This window comes from Rhinopithecus roxellana, chromosome 6 (genome assembly GCF_007565055.1).
Source record: "Rhinopithecus roxellana isolate Shanxi Qingling chromosome 6, ASM756505v1, whole genome shotgun sequence".
Taxonomy (NCBI): domain Eukaryota; kingdom Metazoa; phylum Chordata; class Mammalia; order Primates; family Cercopithecidae; genus Rhinopithecus; species Rhinopithecus roxellana.
The window spans coordinates 98098641-98114700 of NC_044554.1; the positions used below are offsets into that span (position 1 = coordinate 98098641).

Genomic DNA, 16060 nt, shown 5'->3' on the forward strand with positions numbered 1-16060 from the left:
TTCTGAGTAGCTGTGATTACAGGCACCTGCCACCATGCCTGGCTAATTTTTGTATTTTTAGTAGAGACAGAGTTTCGCCATATTGGCCAGGCTGGTCTCCAACTTCTGACCTCAGGTGATCTGCCCACCTTGGCCTCCCAAAGCGCTGGGATTACAGATGTGAGCCACTGCACCCGGCCTAAAAAGCTGCCCAAAGTGCTGGGATTACAGGTGTGAGCCACCGTGCCCAGCCATCGCCACCTAATTTATTTTCTATTTAACAGAGTCCTCAGCCTTAGCTGGGATAAAGCCCTCTGCTAGATGTTGGGGCAATATACTAAAGGTTGAATGAGAAATGTAGGGCCTGTGTACCACTAAGGAAGGTAGACACAAGACACGAATGAATGGAAGCCACAACTTCAGCATATGGAATAGCAACACTCTGAGTGTGACTAACAGAGCTCAACTTCCTGGCTCCAAGTTACAGCAGCTCTAGGAAGATGCTGCTTGCAGATGCGTGGTTCATAAATCAAACGCTCCCCAGTTCTAGGGCAGCATCAGGAACGCTTTCAAGGGGAGGCAGAATTTGAGAGAGACCTCAAAGGATGCATCAACAGGGTAAGGGGCAGGTTCTTAGACACTGTCGGGGAAGTTCTGTTGTGTTAGTTGTTTTTAGGGGCAGAGTCTCACTCTGTCACTCAGGCTGGAGTACAGTGGTGCCATCATAGATCACTGCAGCCTCCAACTCTGGGCTCAAGTGATCCTCCCACCTCAGCCTTCCTAGTAGCTGGGAATACAAGCAGGCACCACCACACCTGGCTAACTAAAAAACTATGCAGCCATAAAAAAGGATGAGTTCGTATCCTTTGTAGGGACACGGATGCAGCTGGAAACCATCATTCTGAGCAAACTATCGCAAGAACAGAAAACCAAACACCGCATGTTCTCACTCATAGGTGGGAATTGAACAATGAGATCACTTGGACACAGGAAGGGGAACATCACACACTGGGGCCTATTGTGGGGAGGAGGGTAGGGGGAGGGATAGCGTTAGGAGATATGCCTAATGTAAATGACGAGTTAATGGGTACAGCACACCAACATGGCCCATGTATACATAGGTAACAAACCTGCATGTTGTGCACATGTATCCTAGAACTTAGAGTATAAAAAAAAAAAGAAGAAGGAAACACATACACACACAAAAATTTTTTTTGTAGAGACAGGGTCTCACTATGTTGCCCGGGCTGCTCTCAAACTCCTGGCCTCAAGTGATCCTCCCGCCTCAGCCACCCAAAGTGCTATGATTACAGGCATGCAGCACCACGCCCAGCCAGGAGTTGTGTTTTTAAGTTTGTATTTTGAAATATAAAGAAAACTGCACAAAACTGTACTGCTTAATGAATTATCAAAAACCATTACCGGGGCTAGCAGAATGCTAGCGAGGCCTCAGAAACTCCCGTTCCCCACCCTGCCAATCACCAACCTCCCCTGCACCCAAAGGTAACTTTCACTGGTCCTTTTATGAGAATCACTTCCTTTTTTCATTACAGTTTTACCATCTAAGCAAGCAAATTGAAGTATACAGAAAATGTCCTTTTGTGTCTGCCTTTCTCTTCACTCATCATTCTGTTTGCAGCATTCATCCGTGTTGCTGAATATAACCAAAGTTATTTTCATGGGTGTATAGTATTCTGATGAAAGACTATATTATGTATATATCCATCTACTGTTCATGGGCTTTTGGGGTGTTTCCAGGTTGGGACTATTATAAAATATGATTATGAATATTCTTCTAAATGTCTGTTGGTACATGTGCTATGAATTTTTTTTTTCTTCCTGAGACTGAGTCTCACTCTGTTGCCCAGGCTGGAGTGTAGTGGCACAATCTCGGCTCACTGCATCTCCACCTCCTAGATTCAAGCAATTCTCTCTCAGCCTCCCCAGTAGCTGGGATTGCAGGCATGCACCACCATGCCCAGTTTTTGTTTGTTTGTTTGTATTTTTAGCAGAGACAGGGTTTTACCGTGCTGACGAGGCTGTTCTTGAACTCCTGACCTCGAATGATCCGCCTGTCTCGGCATCCCAAAGTGCTGGGATTGCAGGCATGAGCCACCGCTCCCAGCTGTGTTATGCATTTCTGTTGGGTATATAACTAGCAGTGGTATGGCTAAATTACTGAGAATGCCTGTCTTTAATTTTAGCATAACACTAGACATTATCCAATGTGGTCCTCCGCCTCCCTGGGTTCAAGTGATTCTCCTGCCTCAGATTCCTGAGTAACTGGGACTACAGGCACATGCCACCACACCTGGCTAATTTTTTGTATTTGTAGTAGAGACGAGGTTTCACCATGTTAGCCAGGCTGGTCTTGAACTCCTGGCCTCGTGATCCGCTCGCCTTGGCCTCCCAAAGTGCTGGGATTCCAGGCATGAGCCACTGTGCCCGGCCGGGCATTTTTATCACTCCACATCCTTGCCAATGCTTGGCACTGTCAAGGTTTTTTTTTATTTTCAGCCATCCTGATGGGCATGTAGAGATATCTCATTAAATGTTTTTCTTTCTTTCTTTTTTTCTTTTTTTTGTAGACAGAGTCTTGCTCTGTCCACCAGGCTGGAGTGCAGTGGTACGGTCTTGATCTTGGCTCACTGCAACCTCCGCCTCCCAAATAGCTGGGATTACAGGCACACCCCACCATGCCTGCCTAATTTTCGTATTTTTAGTAGAGATGGGATTTCACCATGTTGGCCAGGCTGGTCTCAATCTCCTGACCTCGTGATCTGCCTGCCCAGGCCCCCCAAAGTGCTGGGATTACAGGCGTAAGCCACCGCGTCTGGCCACATTAAATGTTAATTTGCATTTCTGTGATGCTAATGAACTGCACAACATTTCATAAATTTATTGGCCATTTGTTTATTCTCTTTCAATAACTATCTCCTGCTTATTTTGTTTTAAATTAAGTTTGTCTTTTTGTTTGTTTTTGAGACACAGGTCTCACTCTGTCACCCAGGCTGGAGTGCAGTGGCGTGATCATGGCTCACAGAAGCCTTGACCTCCCCAGGTCCCCTGCCTCAGTCTCCTAAGGCCGAGTAGCTGGGACTATAGGCGCACACCTGGCTAAGTTTTTGTATTTTTTGTACAGGTGGGTTTCTGCCATGTTGCCCAGGCTGGTCTCGAACTTCTGGGCTCAAAGGATCCACCCACCTCAGTCTCCCAAAGTGCTAGGATTACAGGCATGGGCCACAGTGTCTGGCCTTTTTTTTCTTTTTCTTTTTTTTTTTTAAGTTTTTTGTTTGTTTGTTTCTCTTACATTTTTTACATATTCTGGATATAGGCCCTTTGATAATTATGTGTGTTGCAAATATTTTCTTCTGGGAGGAATTTTCAATGTCCAAACAAGTCAACTGGAAAAGATTTAGCAAAATAAGGCTGGGTGGGGTGGCTCACGCCTATAATCCCAGCACTTTGGGAAGCCCACGTGGGTGGATCACCTGAGGTCAGGAGTTTGAGACCAGCCTGGGCAACATGGTGAAACCCTATCTCTATCACAAAGAGAAAAATTATCCGGGCATGGTGGCATGTGCCTGTAGTCCTAGCTACTCGGGAGGCTGAGACAGGAGAATCGCTTGAATCCAGGAGGGGGAGGTTGCAGTGAGCTGAGATCACACCACTGGATTCCAGCCTAGGTGACAGAGCGAGACTCCATCTCAAAAAAAAAAAAAAAAAAAAGACTTAGCAAAATAAATGTCTGTACCTTTTCTAAGTCACACATTTCTTTCTTTCTTTCTTTCTTTCTTTCTTTTAATACTTTGAGTTCTAGGGTACATGTGCACAACGTGAGGTTTGTTACATATGTATACATGTGCCATGTTGGTGTGCTGCACCCATTAACTCGTCATTTACATTAGGTATATCTCCTAATGCTATCCCTCCCCCCTCCCTAAGTCACATATTTCTAAGCCACTGACCCGGCTTCCGCTTTAAAGGGAGATACAGAAAGAAAGTATAAAATTTGGGGCCAGACAAGCCAGGTTCAAACCTCAGTTCTGCCACTTCCTGAGTGCTCTCAAACAAGTCTTTTCATCTCTCTGGGCCTCAGTGTGTGTGTTTGAAAACTGACCACAACCATCTACTGCATGCTTGCTCTGTGGCTTCAGAGGGGTAATGTGTCAACACGCCTTTAAACTACAGAGTGTTAGTTGTTGTAAACACAAGCCATAGGCCACACTGGCTTCCTGAGCTGTCTCGTGGCAGTATTAGCAGAGGCAGCAGCAGCCACCTTTCTGATCCAAGAAAAGATGCCATTCTCTCTTCCTCCGAGCCAGTAGACACCTTAAGTCACAGTCCCTCTCCCCTCACAAGTCCTGCCCACAAGCTGGGAACGGAGCTCCTCCCTGGCTGCCCAGGCAGGAAAACAGGAAACAGCCACCACCCTGCCGGGAGGTGGGGCTAACAAGTTCTCTTTCCCAGGTGGGCATCTCTCCAGGTCATCAACCCTCCTTGATGCAGGAGAGCTGGCCGCCAGCCCACTGCACAAGGCTGTGCCTGCTGCCACACCCAGGTCTCCGCCACACCTCGCCTTGAGGTAGTGGAATAAGTGGGCCAATGAATGGGGAGCAGAAAACGGTCTTCATCAGTGCCTTGCAGAAGTGCCAGACAGGAACCCGTTCAGTGCCCAAGTGGGGCAGGGAATCTGATCTCCTGGGCCATAGGGACATGCCCCAACCTTCTTAACGTGCGGCACCAACCCTTTATTTTTATTTTTTTAATTTTCTTTTTCAGAGATGGGGTCTCTGCACTCCAGCCTGGGAGACACAGCAAGACACTGTCTCAAACAAAAAGGGAAAAAAAAAAAAAAAAAAAAAAAAAGGACAGGGACCAGGCACCAGGGACCCTGATGGTGCCACATCAGGCAGAGTCTTGGGGGAGGCAACAAAATTTTTTGAAAAAGGACAGTTATAAAAGTAGTTGTCGGTGAAGAAGGAGTGTGGTGGAGGGGAAGTGGGGTGAAAAACTACCTATGGGGTACTATGCTCACTACCTAGGTGACAGGATCATATACCAAAACTCAGTGACATGCAGTTTACCCACTTAACAAGCCTGCGCATGTACCCTCTGAGCTTAAAAGTTGAGGGAAAAAAATGCAGAGAAAACAGAAAAAAAAACAAACAAAAAAACCCCACAGAATTCTAACAAGTGAATAAAAATAAAAAACTAGAACAGAACAGAAAAAAAAATAAAAAAGCATTGTTGGGCCAGGTGCAGTGGCTCAATACCTCAACAATTTGGGAGGCTGGGGCAGGAGGATCGCCTCAGGCCAGGAGTTTGAGACAAGCCTGGACAACATAGTGAGATCTTGTCTCTACAAAAAAAAAATAAAAAATTTATTTGCTGGGTGTGGCAGCACATACCTATAGTCCCAGCTGCTCAGGAGGCTGAGTTGGGAGAATCACTTGAGCCCAAGAATTCGAGGCTGCAGTGAGTTATGATGGCATCACTGCATTCCAGCCTGGGCAATACAGCAAGACTCTATATCTTAAAAAACAAAAAAGCGGCCAGGCGCAGTGCTCATGCCTATAATCCCAGCACTTTGGGAGGCCGAGGTGGGCGGGTCACCTGAGGTCAGGAGTTCGAGACCAGCCTGGCCAACATGGTGAAACCTAGTCTCCTCTAAAAGTACAAAAATTAGCTGGGCATGGTGGCGGGTGCCTGTAATCCCAGCTACTTAGGAGGCTGAGGCAGGAGAATAGCTTGAACTCAGGAGGCAGAGGTTGCAGTGAGCCTGAGATCATGCTACTGCACTCCAGCCTAGGCGATAAGAGTGAGACTCCGTCTCAAAAAAAAAAAGAAAATCATAGTGTTGCATTTGAGGGACACTCTGCCCAGGACAGATGATTTAGAGGGCAGGCAGGATGAGATGACAAAAATACAGGCAAGATGTAATAAGAGCAGGAAATGCAAGAAACACAGGATGAATGGGTGAGACAAGTCTCACAGAGGCACTCAACAGAATGCGGCTGTGAGGGCAGGAGGGAGGGAGGGATCAGAATTGACACCAGAAAGAAGGTGGGGACCACTGTCCAGCCATGAGGCCGCCCGAGGCGGTACAGTTGTCCACTGGGAAGAGGTCACTCATGCTGGGAAGTCAGGAGGGAGATGTGGGGAGTCAGTGCCACAGAAGTGAGAACAGAAACCATCACACAGAGGTGAGGACAAAGGAAGTGGACAGCAGGTAGAAGAGAAGTGGGGTGAGAACAGCGCCTTGGGGACCCCAAGCATCAGGAGGAGGAAGGAGGAAGAGAGCAGAGGGTGCCAGGCAGTGACAGAGGGACAAACAGAGAGAATAGCTATCAACCCCTGAAAGCCTCAATTTCCTCCTCTGTAAAATAGGAATTTTTTTTTCTTTGAGACAGAGTTTCACTCTTGTTGCCCAGGCTGGAGAGCAATGGCGCAGTCTCGGCTCACTGCAACCTCTGCCTCCCAAGTTCAAGTGATTCAGCTTCCTGAGTAGCTGGGATTACAGGTGCATGCCACCACACCCGGCTAATTTTGTATTTTTACAGGGTTTCTCCATGATGGTTAGGCTGGTCTTGAACACCTGACCTCAGGTAATCCGCCTGCCTTGGCCTCCCAAATGCTGGGATTACAGGTGTGAGCCACCGTGTCCAGCCTAAAATAGGAATTATAATTCATACATGTGTTGCAAGATTGAAAAGGGTGGCTCGTGTAAGGCCTTTACCACTTGCACACAGTATGTGGGCAGTAAATTTTTCTTTTTTTTTTTTTGAGACAAGGTCTTGCTCTGTTGCCCAGGCTGGAGTGCAGTGGCATGATCTTGGCTCAATGCAACCTCCCACTTCCCAGGTTCAAGCGATTCTCCTGCTTCAGCCTCCTGAGTAGCTGGGATTACAGGCACGCACCACCACACCCAGCTAATTTTTCTATTTTCAGTAGAGAAGGGGTTTCACCACGTTGGCCCAGGATGGTCTCGAACTCCTGGCCTCAAGTGATCCTCCCGCCTCGGCCTCCCAAAGTGCTAGGATTACAGGCATGAGCCACCATGCCTGATCAGTAAATGTTGACTATTACCATTACCATCACTGGGAAGAAATCAGGACAGTACAAAACCAGGGACCAACAGAAAGCTCTTAACTTCCTTCTTACGTTTTCAATACCCGCTAAAGGGGCAAGGTGGGGGAGACAGAAGGTCACAGAAGTTTAAGAAAGCCAGCCCTGGGCCGGGAGCAGTTGCTCCCACCTGTAATCCCAGCACTTTGGGAGGCCAAGGCGGGCAGATCACTTGAAGTCAGGAGTTCGAGACCAGCCTGACTAACATGATGAAATCCCATCTCTACTAAGAATACAAAAATTATCCGGGTGTGGTGGCACATGCCTATAATCCCAGCTACTCCTGAGGCTGAGGTAAGAGAATCACTTGAACCCAGGAGACACATGTTGTAGTGAGCTGAGATGGCGCCATTGCACTCCAGCCTGGGTGACAGAGTGAGACTCCATCTCAAAATAAAAAAAAAGAAGCCAGCTCTGATTGTCAAGTAAATGGAAAAATGGGGTTAACGTGCAGCTCTCCTTGCAAGAAGGCACCTGCTCAGACTTCAGGCAAGGTGTGACTTCTTTGTGCACCTGCTCCACAAGCAGAAGCGGGAGGGGCACCAGGTTCAAGGCTCAGGGTGCTACACAGCCTGGCTCTGAGCATTTGCATTCCCAAGGAACAAACCTGACACACATGCTTCCTACCTGCAAGAAGCAGGTTTAGGGTCATCTTGGTTTTCTGAGTATAACCAGAACCAACTGAGCCACCCAAAGTCCGTGGGGTGCCAGGGGTGTGGGAACCCATCAGGACCCACAGTCACCATCTTGATTGCATATGAGAACCACCTGGGACTCTACAAAGTGTCAGTGATCACCCCATATCAATGGGACAGAGTCCTTTATGCAGGGGGCCCAGAGAAACAGTATTTTATTTTATTTTATTTTATTTTATTTATTTATTTATTTTGAGACGGAGTCTCACTCAGTCGCCCAGGCTGGAGTGCAGTGGCACGATCTCGGCTCACTGCAAGCTCCGCCTCCCGGGTTCACGCCATTCTCCTGCCTCAGCCTCCCAAGTAGCTGGGACTAAAGGCGCCCGCCACCATGCCCGGCTAATTTTCTGCATTTTTAGTAGAGACGGGGTTTCACCGTGTTAGCCAGGATGGTCTCGATCTCCTGACCTCGTGATCTGCCCGCCTCTGCCTCCCAAAGTGCTGGGATTACAGGCGTGAGCCACCGTGCCCAGTCCTTATTTTTTTTAAAGAGCTCTCCAGCCAGGGTTGAGAACCGCAGATCCTTCTAGCCCAGTCCTAAAATTTTTTAGCTGCTGAACGAAGGCTGAGCATCTGCTGAAGATCATGAGCAAGAGGGCAGAAGTACCCCCAAAGTAAACATGAAAAAAAGGAATCTGCCATTTGGTTTTGAAGTCCTGGCTTCTCGGTTCACTCACTGTGTGACCTTGGACTAGTCACTTAGCCTCTCTGAGCCTGAGCTATTAAAATGAAATCATAGATATAAATCACCCAGCATGTTCCTGGTACCCAGCAGGCCCTCAGTAAATATTTGTTTCTATCTCTTTCTCTCTAGGATCCAAGGCTCTTCTCAACACAGGATGCATTAAGATCCTTTGCTCTGACGTATGCGCCACCCACAGATTTGTTGTTGTTGTTGTTTCTGGCTTTTATTTATGTATTTTTTTTTTTACAGGGTCTGGCTCTGTCACCCAGTCTGGAGTGCAGTGGTGTGATCCCGGCTCACTGCAGACTCAACTTCCTGGGCTTAAACAATCGTCCTCCCTCTGCCTCCCGAGTAGCTGGGACTACAGGCAGCACCACCCTGCCCAGCTAATGATTTGATTTGATTTGATTTTTTTGTAGAGACAGGGTCTCGCTATGTTGCCCAGGCTGGTCTCGAACTCCTGGGCTCAAGTCATCCTCCCACCTCAGCCTCCCAAAATGCTGGGATGATAAACATGAGCCACTGTGCCCAGCCCACCCAAAGAGATTGAGACTCTCTAAAGGTTTGTTCCCACCTCTGTGTCTTCTCCTCTAATCCCAGAACTCACCTACTACAGAGCACTGTTGCTCACACATCAGCATGCACAGACTGCCCGGTGCTCTGGTGAACATGACAGGCCCTGATTCAGTAGTTCTGGGTGGTGCCGGACATCCTAATGGCCCTGGTAATGCTGGTGTTTCGGCGCCTGACCACATCAGAGCACCAAGGCTTGTCCAGGAGCCGCGCAGCGGCCAGTCTGCCTCCCGGCTGACTCACGAGCCCCCTAGAGCTGGTCTCCTTATCTTACTCATCTCTGTGTCTCCTCCACGGTATGTGCTACTAAACGGATGTGGAAGAAATAAACAAACCATGGAGAAAACCATTTTCCAGCTAAGTAAAAAGACAGGTTATTTTATTTGTCCTGTGACTGACAGCCCTCCTGGCTGATTCTAGAATTGCCCTCTTGGCTGGTGGGGGGACAGTGTGGTCGAACGGGCCTGACATTTGGAACCTGGAGTCCTGGTTTTTAATCCTGGCCCTTCCACTCACCCGTGGGATGACCCTGGGCAAGTTACCAAGCTCTTTGAGTCACAATGTCCTCGTCCATAAAATGAAAATGATAATGACTAACCATCGTGTGGTCCCAGTAATGGCTAGAAACATGCTTTATAAACTGTAAAATACTCCTGATAAGGTCTCCTTATTACGGCTGGGTTTTTTTTGAGGGCAGGAAGTACTTTTCACTTCCCTGAAGCTTGAAGGTGGCTTGTGATGGATTGGGTGGGGAACACACCAAGGGTCTGGTTGGAGATGGGGGCAGTGGCTGGACCATCAGGCAGGTCAGTGGTGCCTACTCTGGCAGTGACAGTGGCCAGGTGAAATGTGAAGATGGTGCAGGAGAGTTGAGGAGGCAAGCCTTCCTGGAGGAGGCTGGCAGGAGTAGAGATGCAAGGCTGGTCTGAGGTTATAGATGCCAGGACAGAAGAAGGCAGGCAGAGCAGTGAGAGTTTTTTGATTGGCATGCTGCCAGGCTCTAGACTGGGTATGTAGGAGGCAAGGCTAGACCAAGAGCGAACCTGGAGCATTACGAGAAAACATCAAGTAATTATAGGTCAGGCACGGCTCACACCTGTAATCCCAACACTTTGGGAAGCCAAGGCGGGAGGACTGCTTGAGCCCAAGAGTTCAAGACCAGCCTAGACAACACAGCAAGACCCCATCTCTACAAAAAAAAAATTTAAGCCAGGAGTGGTGGCTTACACCTATAATCCCAGCACTTTGGGAGGCTGAGGCAGGCGGCTCACCTGAGGTCAGGAGTTCGAGACCAGCCTGGTCAACACATAAGACCCCGTCTCTACCAAAAATACACAAAATTAGCTGGGTGTGGTGGCGCTCGCCTGTAATCCCAGCTACTCGAGAGGCTGAGGCAGGAGAATCACTTGAACCCAGGAGGCAAAGGTTGTAGTGAGCCGAGATGGTGCCACTGCACTCCAGCCTAGGCAACAGAGTGAGACTCTGTGTCAAAAAAATAAATAAATAAATAAATTTTAAAGATCAGCTAGGGCCGGGCGCGGTGGCTCAAGCCTGTAATCCCAGCACTCTGGGAGGCCGAGACGGGCGGATCACGAGGTCAGGAGATCCAGACCATCCCGGCTAACATGGTGAAACCCCGTCTCTACTAAAAAATACAAAAAACTAGCTGGGCGAAGTGGCGGGCGCCTGTAGTCCCAGCTACTCGGGAGGCTGAGGCAGGAGAATGGCATAAACCCGGGAGGCAGAGCTTGCAGTGAGCTGAGATCCGGCCACTGCACTCCAGCCTGGGCGACAGAGCGAGACTCTGTCTCAAAAAAAATAAATAAATAAAGATCAGCTAGGCATGGTGGCATGCTCCTGTAGTCCCAGCTACTCGGGAGGCTAAGGCAGGAGGATCACTTGAGCCCAGGAGTCCGAGGCCAAACTGAGCTATGATTGTGCCACCGCACTCCAGACTGGACAACAGAGAGAGACCATCTCTTAAAAAAAATAAATAAAGCAATTATTAATATATCCCGTGGCCCAGGGCTGAACTATCCACCTAGGCCCAGGGTTCCCTTGCTGACCCCATTCACCACTAACCATGAGATTCAGGATGTAGGCAAGAGCAAGACACAGACCTGCCCTCAATAAGCTCAGCGTTCACTGGGGGCCACAGAGAGAAATGATGCCAGCACAAAGTCACAGGAACTAGGAGAGGTGACCAGCCCTGCTATAGTTCAGAGGAGGGAGTGGCCAATTTTTCCCCTCTCTCTACCCCAGCCAATGAGTCTCCGCTGCACCCGCTGGGAAGTTTATCTGCCTAGTCTAGATGTTTCTTTATTTATGTTCCTCCATCACTGGAATGCCCCATCCTCTCCTCCACCCAACAAACGCTAACTCACGCTAAAAGATGTGCTTCAGTCCTTGGGGAGGGCTCCCAACCCCAAAGCCTGTGTTTTATCCACGTGCTCTTGGTAATTATCCTATTACCTAGTACCACATCTATCCGTCTAAGGAAGACTTAATCACAGCCTACTTGATAGATCACGCATCTGCTGTCTCGGGTTCGTCTCCCCAGTCAGATTATAACAATAATCACTGAACTAGTGCTCCACAGTTTACAAAATGCCTTCAGGAATATGGCTTCATTGAATCCTCACAATAAATCAGCCAGGTAAGTATTATGTTTATTTGACAATAAGGAAACTGAGGTTTAGAAAGGTTAGACAACTTCCCTGAGACCATGTGGCCCATATACACGCCCAGCTGTAAGACTCAAATGCCTTCTAACTCCAATGCCAGCATCTGCTCAGTACTCACAGGCTGCCCGAGGCAGTGGGTAAAGGTTGAGACCACTTCCAGCTGTGTGATTTCTGGTGAATCACTTAACCTCTCTGTGCCTCAATTGTCCCGAGAGTAAAATGTGAACCTCATCTGTTCTTGTCAAGATTTAAAAAGGTAATATAATGATGTCCTTAGAATGGTGCCAAACACAATAATTAGTTAGTTATTATTATACCTTGGCTGATTCTCATGGTCTCCTAACTCATTAAATTTTTTATAATTCATTTTTATATCTCATAATACATTTTTCCCCTTTTTTCCCTTTGCTTAGCAAGCTCTGCAACTCATGATACATTTGATAGGTAGTCATTAAACAAAATAATTTTTTGCAGATTGACTAACGTTGGGTTTTAGGGCTTTTCTTTTCTTTCTTTCTTTTTTAGATGGGGTCTCACTCTATTGCCCAGGCTGGAATGCAGTGGCACAATCTTTGCTCACTGAAGCCTCAGGCTCCCCGGCTGAAGCAATCCTCCCACCTCAGCCTCCAAAGTTGCTGGGACAACAGGCATGCGCCACCACATCCAGCTAATTTTATTTTTTGGAGAGATGGGGTCTTACTATGTTGTCCAGGCTGGTTCTTTGTCTTTACTCTCCTACACCCCTAAAGAGTTTTAACACCAGAGGTTGGGTGCAGTGGCTCACTCCTGAAATCCCAGCACTTTGGGAGGCTGAGGTGGAAAGATCGCTTGAGGCTAGGAGTTCAAGACCAGCCTGGGAACACACAGTGAGACCTCCATCTCAAAAAAAACAGTTAAAAATAAGAGTTTCAACATCAGAAAAATTCTCTTTTTCTGCTCCACTCTACCTCATCCCCACCCACCCCACCCAGGTCAAATCTGACCAATCACAAATGTCCCACAGAATGTAAAACACCAGAAAATACTGACCTAGACTCTCCTGTTGGGCCGTCCCTGGATAGCAGGGAAACATACCACTCATGGGTGGAAACTTTCACAAACCTAATTTCTTTCACTATTATAGGTCAAAGTCTTATGCATATTTCTCTGTTGCTCTAGTTTTTACTTATTTGAGACTCTAGAAGGAATTGGTTGTTAAAAAATAATATCTGTTTATTTTCTTATGTCATTTATTAAAAGAAAAATAAAATAGGGCTGGGTGTCATGGCTCATGCCTATAGTCCCAGCACTTTGGGAGGCAGAAGCAGGAGGATCACTTGAAGCCAGGAGTTTGAGACCAGTCCAGGCAACACAGTGAGACCCCCGTCTCTATGAAAATATAAAAATAAAAGGAATATACACACTGTTTCATGGAGCAAGAAGCCTCATGTGACGAGGAAGCTAGCGGAGGTACTAACATCCAAGACCAATGGAAAATTTCCTTCTTTTCAGGGGTCGGGTCCATGAAACCAGAGAACAAGCCTCAAACCCAGCTGGATCCTGGGAGGCAGAAGTGAAATGAAGTGAAGTGAAATGACCATTTCCTACTTCCCTCCTGCGGTAGGATAACCAGGTAGTGGAGACTCCCTGTTTCACACCATTCAAAAACACTTGCGTGGAGGCACTTTCTTTTTTCTTTCTTTTTCTTTGTAGAGACAGGGTCTCACTGCTGCACACTATCCAGACACACCTGCATGAGGTTTTCTTTCTTTTTTTCACTTTTTTTTTTTCATTTTTTTGTAGAGACAGGGTCTCACTCTGTCACCCCGGCTGGAGTGCAGTGGCACGACCATAGCTCACTGCAGCCTCAACCTCCTGGCTCAAGTGACCCTCCTGCCTCAGCCTTTCAAACAGCTGGGACTACAGGCATATGCTACCACACGAGGTTAATTTTTAATTTTTTAAAAAATAGAGGCGGGATCTCACTGTGTTGCCCAGGCTGGTCTCAAACTCCTGGGCTCAACTGATCCTCCCACCTCGCCGACCTCGGCCTCCCAAAGTGCGGGGATTACACACCCAGCCTCATTTTTTTATTTTTTATAGAGACATGGTCTCACTATGTTGCCCAGGTAGGGGGGCCAAATGTTTTCAGAATAAGAAGAGAGGATAAAGTCCTCTGGGGCTGAAAAGCTTTATTTTATTTTATTTTATTTTATTTTATTTTATTTTATTTTAATTTTTTTAAGACAGAGTTTCACTCTTGTTGCCCAGGCTGGAGTGCAGTGGCATGATCTCTGCTCACTGCAACCTTCACCTCCCAGATTCAAGCAATTCTCCTGGCCTCAGCCTCCCAAGTAGCTGGGATTACAGGCGTCTGCCACCATGCCCGGCTAATTTTTTGTATTTTTAGTAGAGTTGGGGTTTCACCATGTTGGCCAGGTTGGTCTTGAACTCCTGACCTCAGGTGATCCACCCGCCTCCGCCTCACAAAGTGCTGGGATTACAGGTGTGAGGTACCGCGCCTGGCCAAAAGCTTTATTCTTTGAAAGATTCCATTCACAGAACTTTCAGTCAGATTCCCACTGTCTTCTCTAACTAAAATCCCAAAGCCCTTTCCCTCCAACTGTGTTTGGGGGAAGCATTCCTTGCACAACACACAAGGGGATCAGCCTCTGGCGGGGGGTGGGGGGGGACCCAACTGGATCTTCAAAGGTTCCACTCTGAGCGCAAGAGTGTAGAACAAATCTGCCCCTCCAGCATTGGCACTGGGATTAAAAGAAGCGTTGTACTCTTTGAAATGGATTTTACATACAAATGAACTGATGAACACCATCAACATGTCAGCTTAATTCAGTCCAATCAATACACCAGGCATTAAAAACTCGGAGGTAAAAATGGATTGTGGCTTTTTGTTGATGACACTGAGGAATTTTGGCCCCGAGCCCTGGTCAGGCAGGACAAATAGGGCAGTCTGCCTATTAGCTGTCAGGCACATCTTGGGGGATAAAACCAAGACCCCAAGTCAGGGCTTGGGGCACCATGGTCTCCACTTTAGCCGCCAAAGTAATTTTCCCACAAAGTGGCCACACTTTGCATTTCCTACATTCCTTTTCCCTGCTCCGACCCCTTCGGCCTGGCCTCAGAGTTGACAGCTGGGGCTGGCCAGAGCCAAGCAAGAGGCATCGAGAAAGGGGGATGCTAAGGGGTGGGGGGTGGGAAGGGATGTCAGTGCAACCAAGAAGTAATCGGAGGGGAAGACAGGACCCCTCACCCTTCACATTCCCAGTCTGGCGCCCCCACTCTCCGACCCCAAACCATACTTGAGCCTCCAAGCGGCTCCCGTGCGCTTCCCTTGTTTAGGAGCACCCCTTCCATTCCGCCCCTTTTCAGTTCCTTCCCCTCTCACCTCACCTTGGGACTCCTGCCCGGTCCCCCAGCCGATCAGGCTCCTCTTGGCCGCACGCATCCTGCCATCTCCCGCCAGCCCGCCTCTGCCCTTCTCCCCAGGCCAGCTGGGGTACCCTGGGGTCTCCGACCTTCCTGGGATCGCCCAGATCTGCACGCCAATGCCCCCGCTCACGACCCCCTCGCCCTGTCCTCAACTGGGGCCTGCAAGACTCCTAGTCCCTTCAAAGCCCCTCTCGGACACTGTGTCCCTCAGGGTGCCCCAGGGATGCCCCGGGGTCCCCGGTCCTCACCTGAGTCCGCTCGAAGCTCTCGCGCTCCGCCGCCTCCAGTCCCGCGCCGACCCCGCGCCGGCTCAGCACCTTGGGCAGTGGGTTGGGCACTTGCTTCATGGAGCTGGCCATCCGATCCATCTCGCCGCGAGGAGCCGAGTCAGGGGCCCTCGGCCGCCCCGGGATCCCCACGGCGCCGCCCGCCCCGCCCTACCCGCGGGGATCCGGCGCTAACGAGACGGCTCCCGCCTGCCATTGGCTGTGAGTTCTGCCAGTCTTCCCGAGACCCCGCCCCTCGCCGAAAGGCTTCCCCGCCCGCCCCCGCCCCTTCAGGAGCCCCTCAGTTGGCTCGGCCCCGAGTAGCCCCTCGGAGCCTCGAGGCGCTTGGTGACTGGTCTGGAGTCGTGTCAGTCACCGTGGTCCCGCCGTTCCCGGCAGGGCTGGGGCGGGGTGAAGATGGGGCGGGGCCTGGGTGGGGCGTGGCCTGGGCGGGCTGCCCTGATCTGCCCTCGCTCGCCCGGTCCCCGCCCGCGCGCCGCCCTCCCCTCCCCTCGGCCGCAGTCCCTGCGCGCCCTGAGCGCGCTGCCCTCCGCCAAGGGCCGCCCACTGCCCTGCCCGCTCCTGCAGGGGGCTACCCCGCGAGGGCCCGGGGCGGTGGGA

The 16060-nt window shown here is 49.3% G+C and overlaps 1 protein-coding gene across 4 annotated transcripts in view; it reads right to left on the minus strand.

Annotated features, from left to right (window-relative positions):
- HIP1 (huntingtin interacting protein 1) overlaps positions 1 to 15595 on the minus strand; it is a 216113-nt gene extending 200518 nt beyond the window's left edge. For 2 of the 4 annotated variants that reach the window (XM_030932115.1, XM_030932117.1), the window contains exon 1: positions 15422 to 15595. In XM_030932115.1, the coding sequence (XP_030787975.1) occupies positions 15422 to 15541 (120 nt within the window). In that variant the 5' untranslated portion in view covers positions 15542 to 15595. The remainder of the gene's footprint in view (positions 1 to 15421) is intronic. The other 2 variants (XM_010387446.2, XM_030932114.1) reach the window with 1 other exon arrangement.
- Positions 15596 to 16060: the final 465 nt, after the last annotated feature.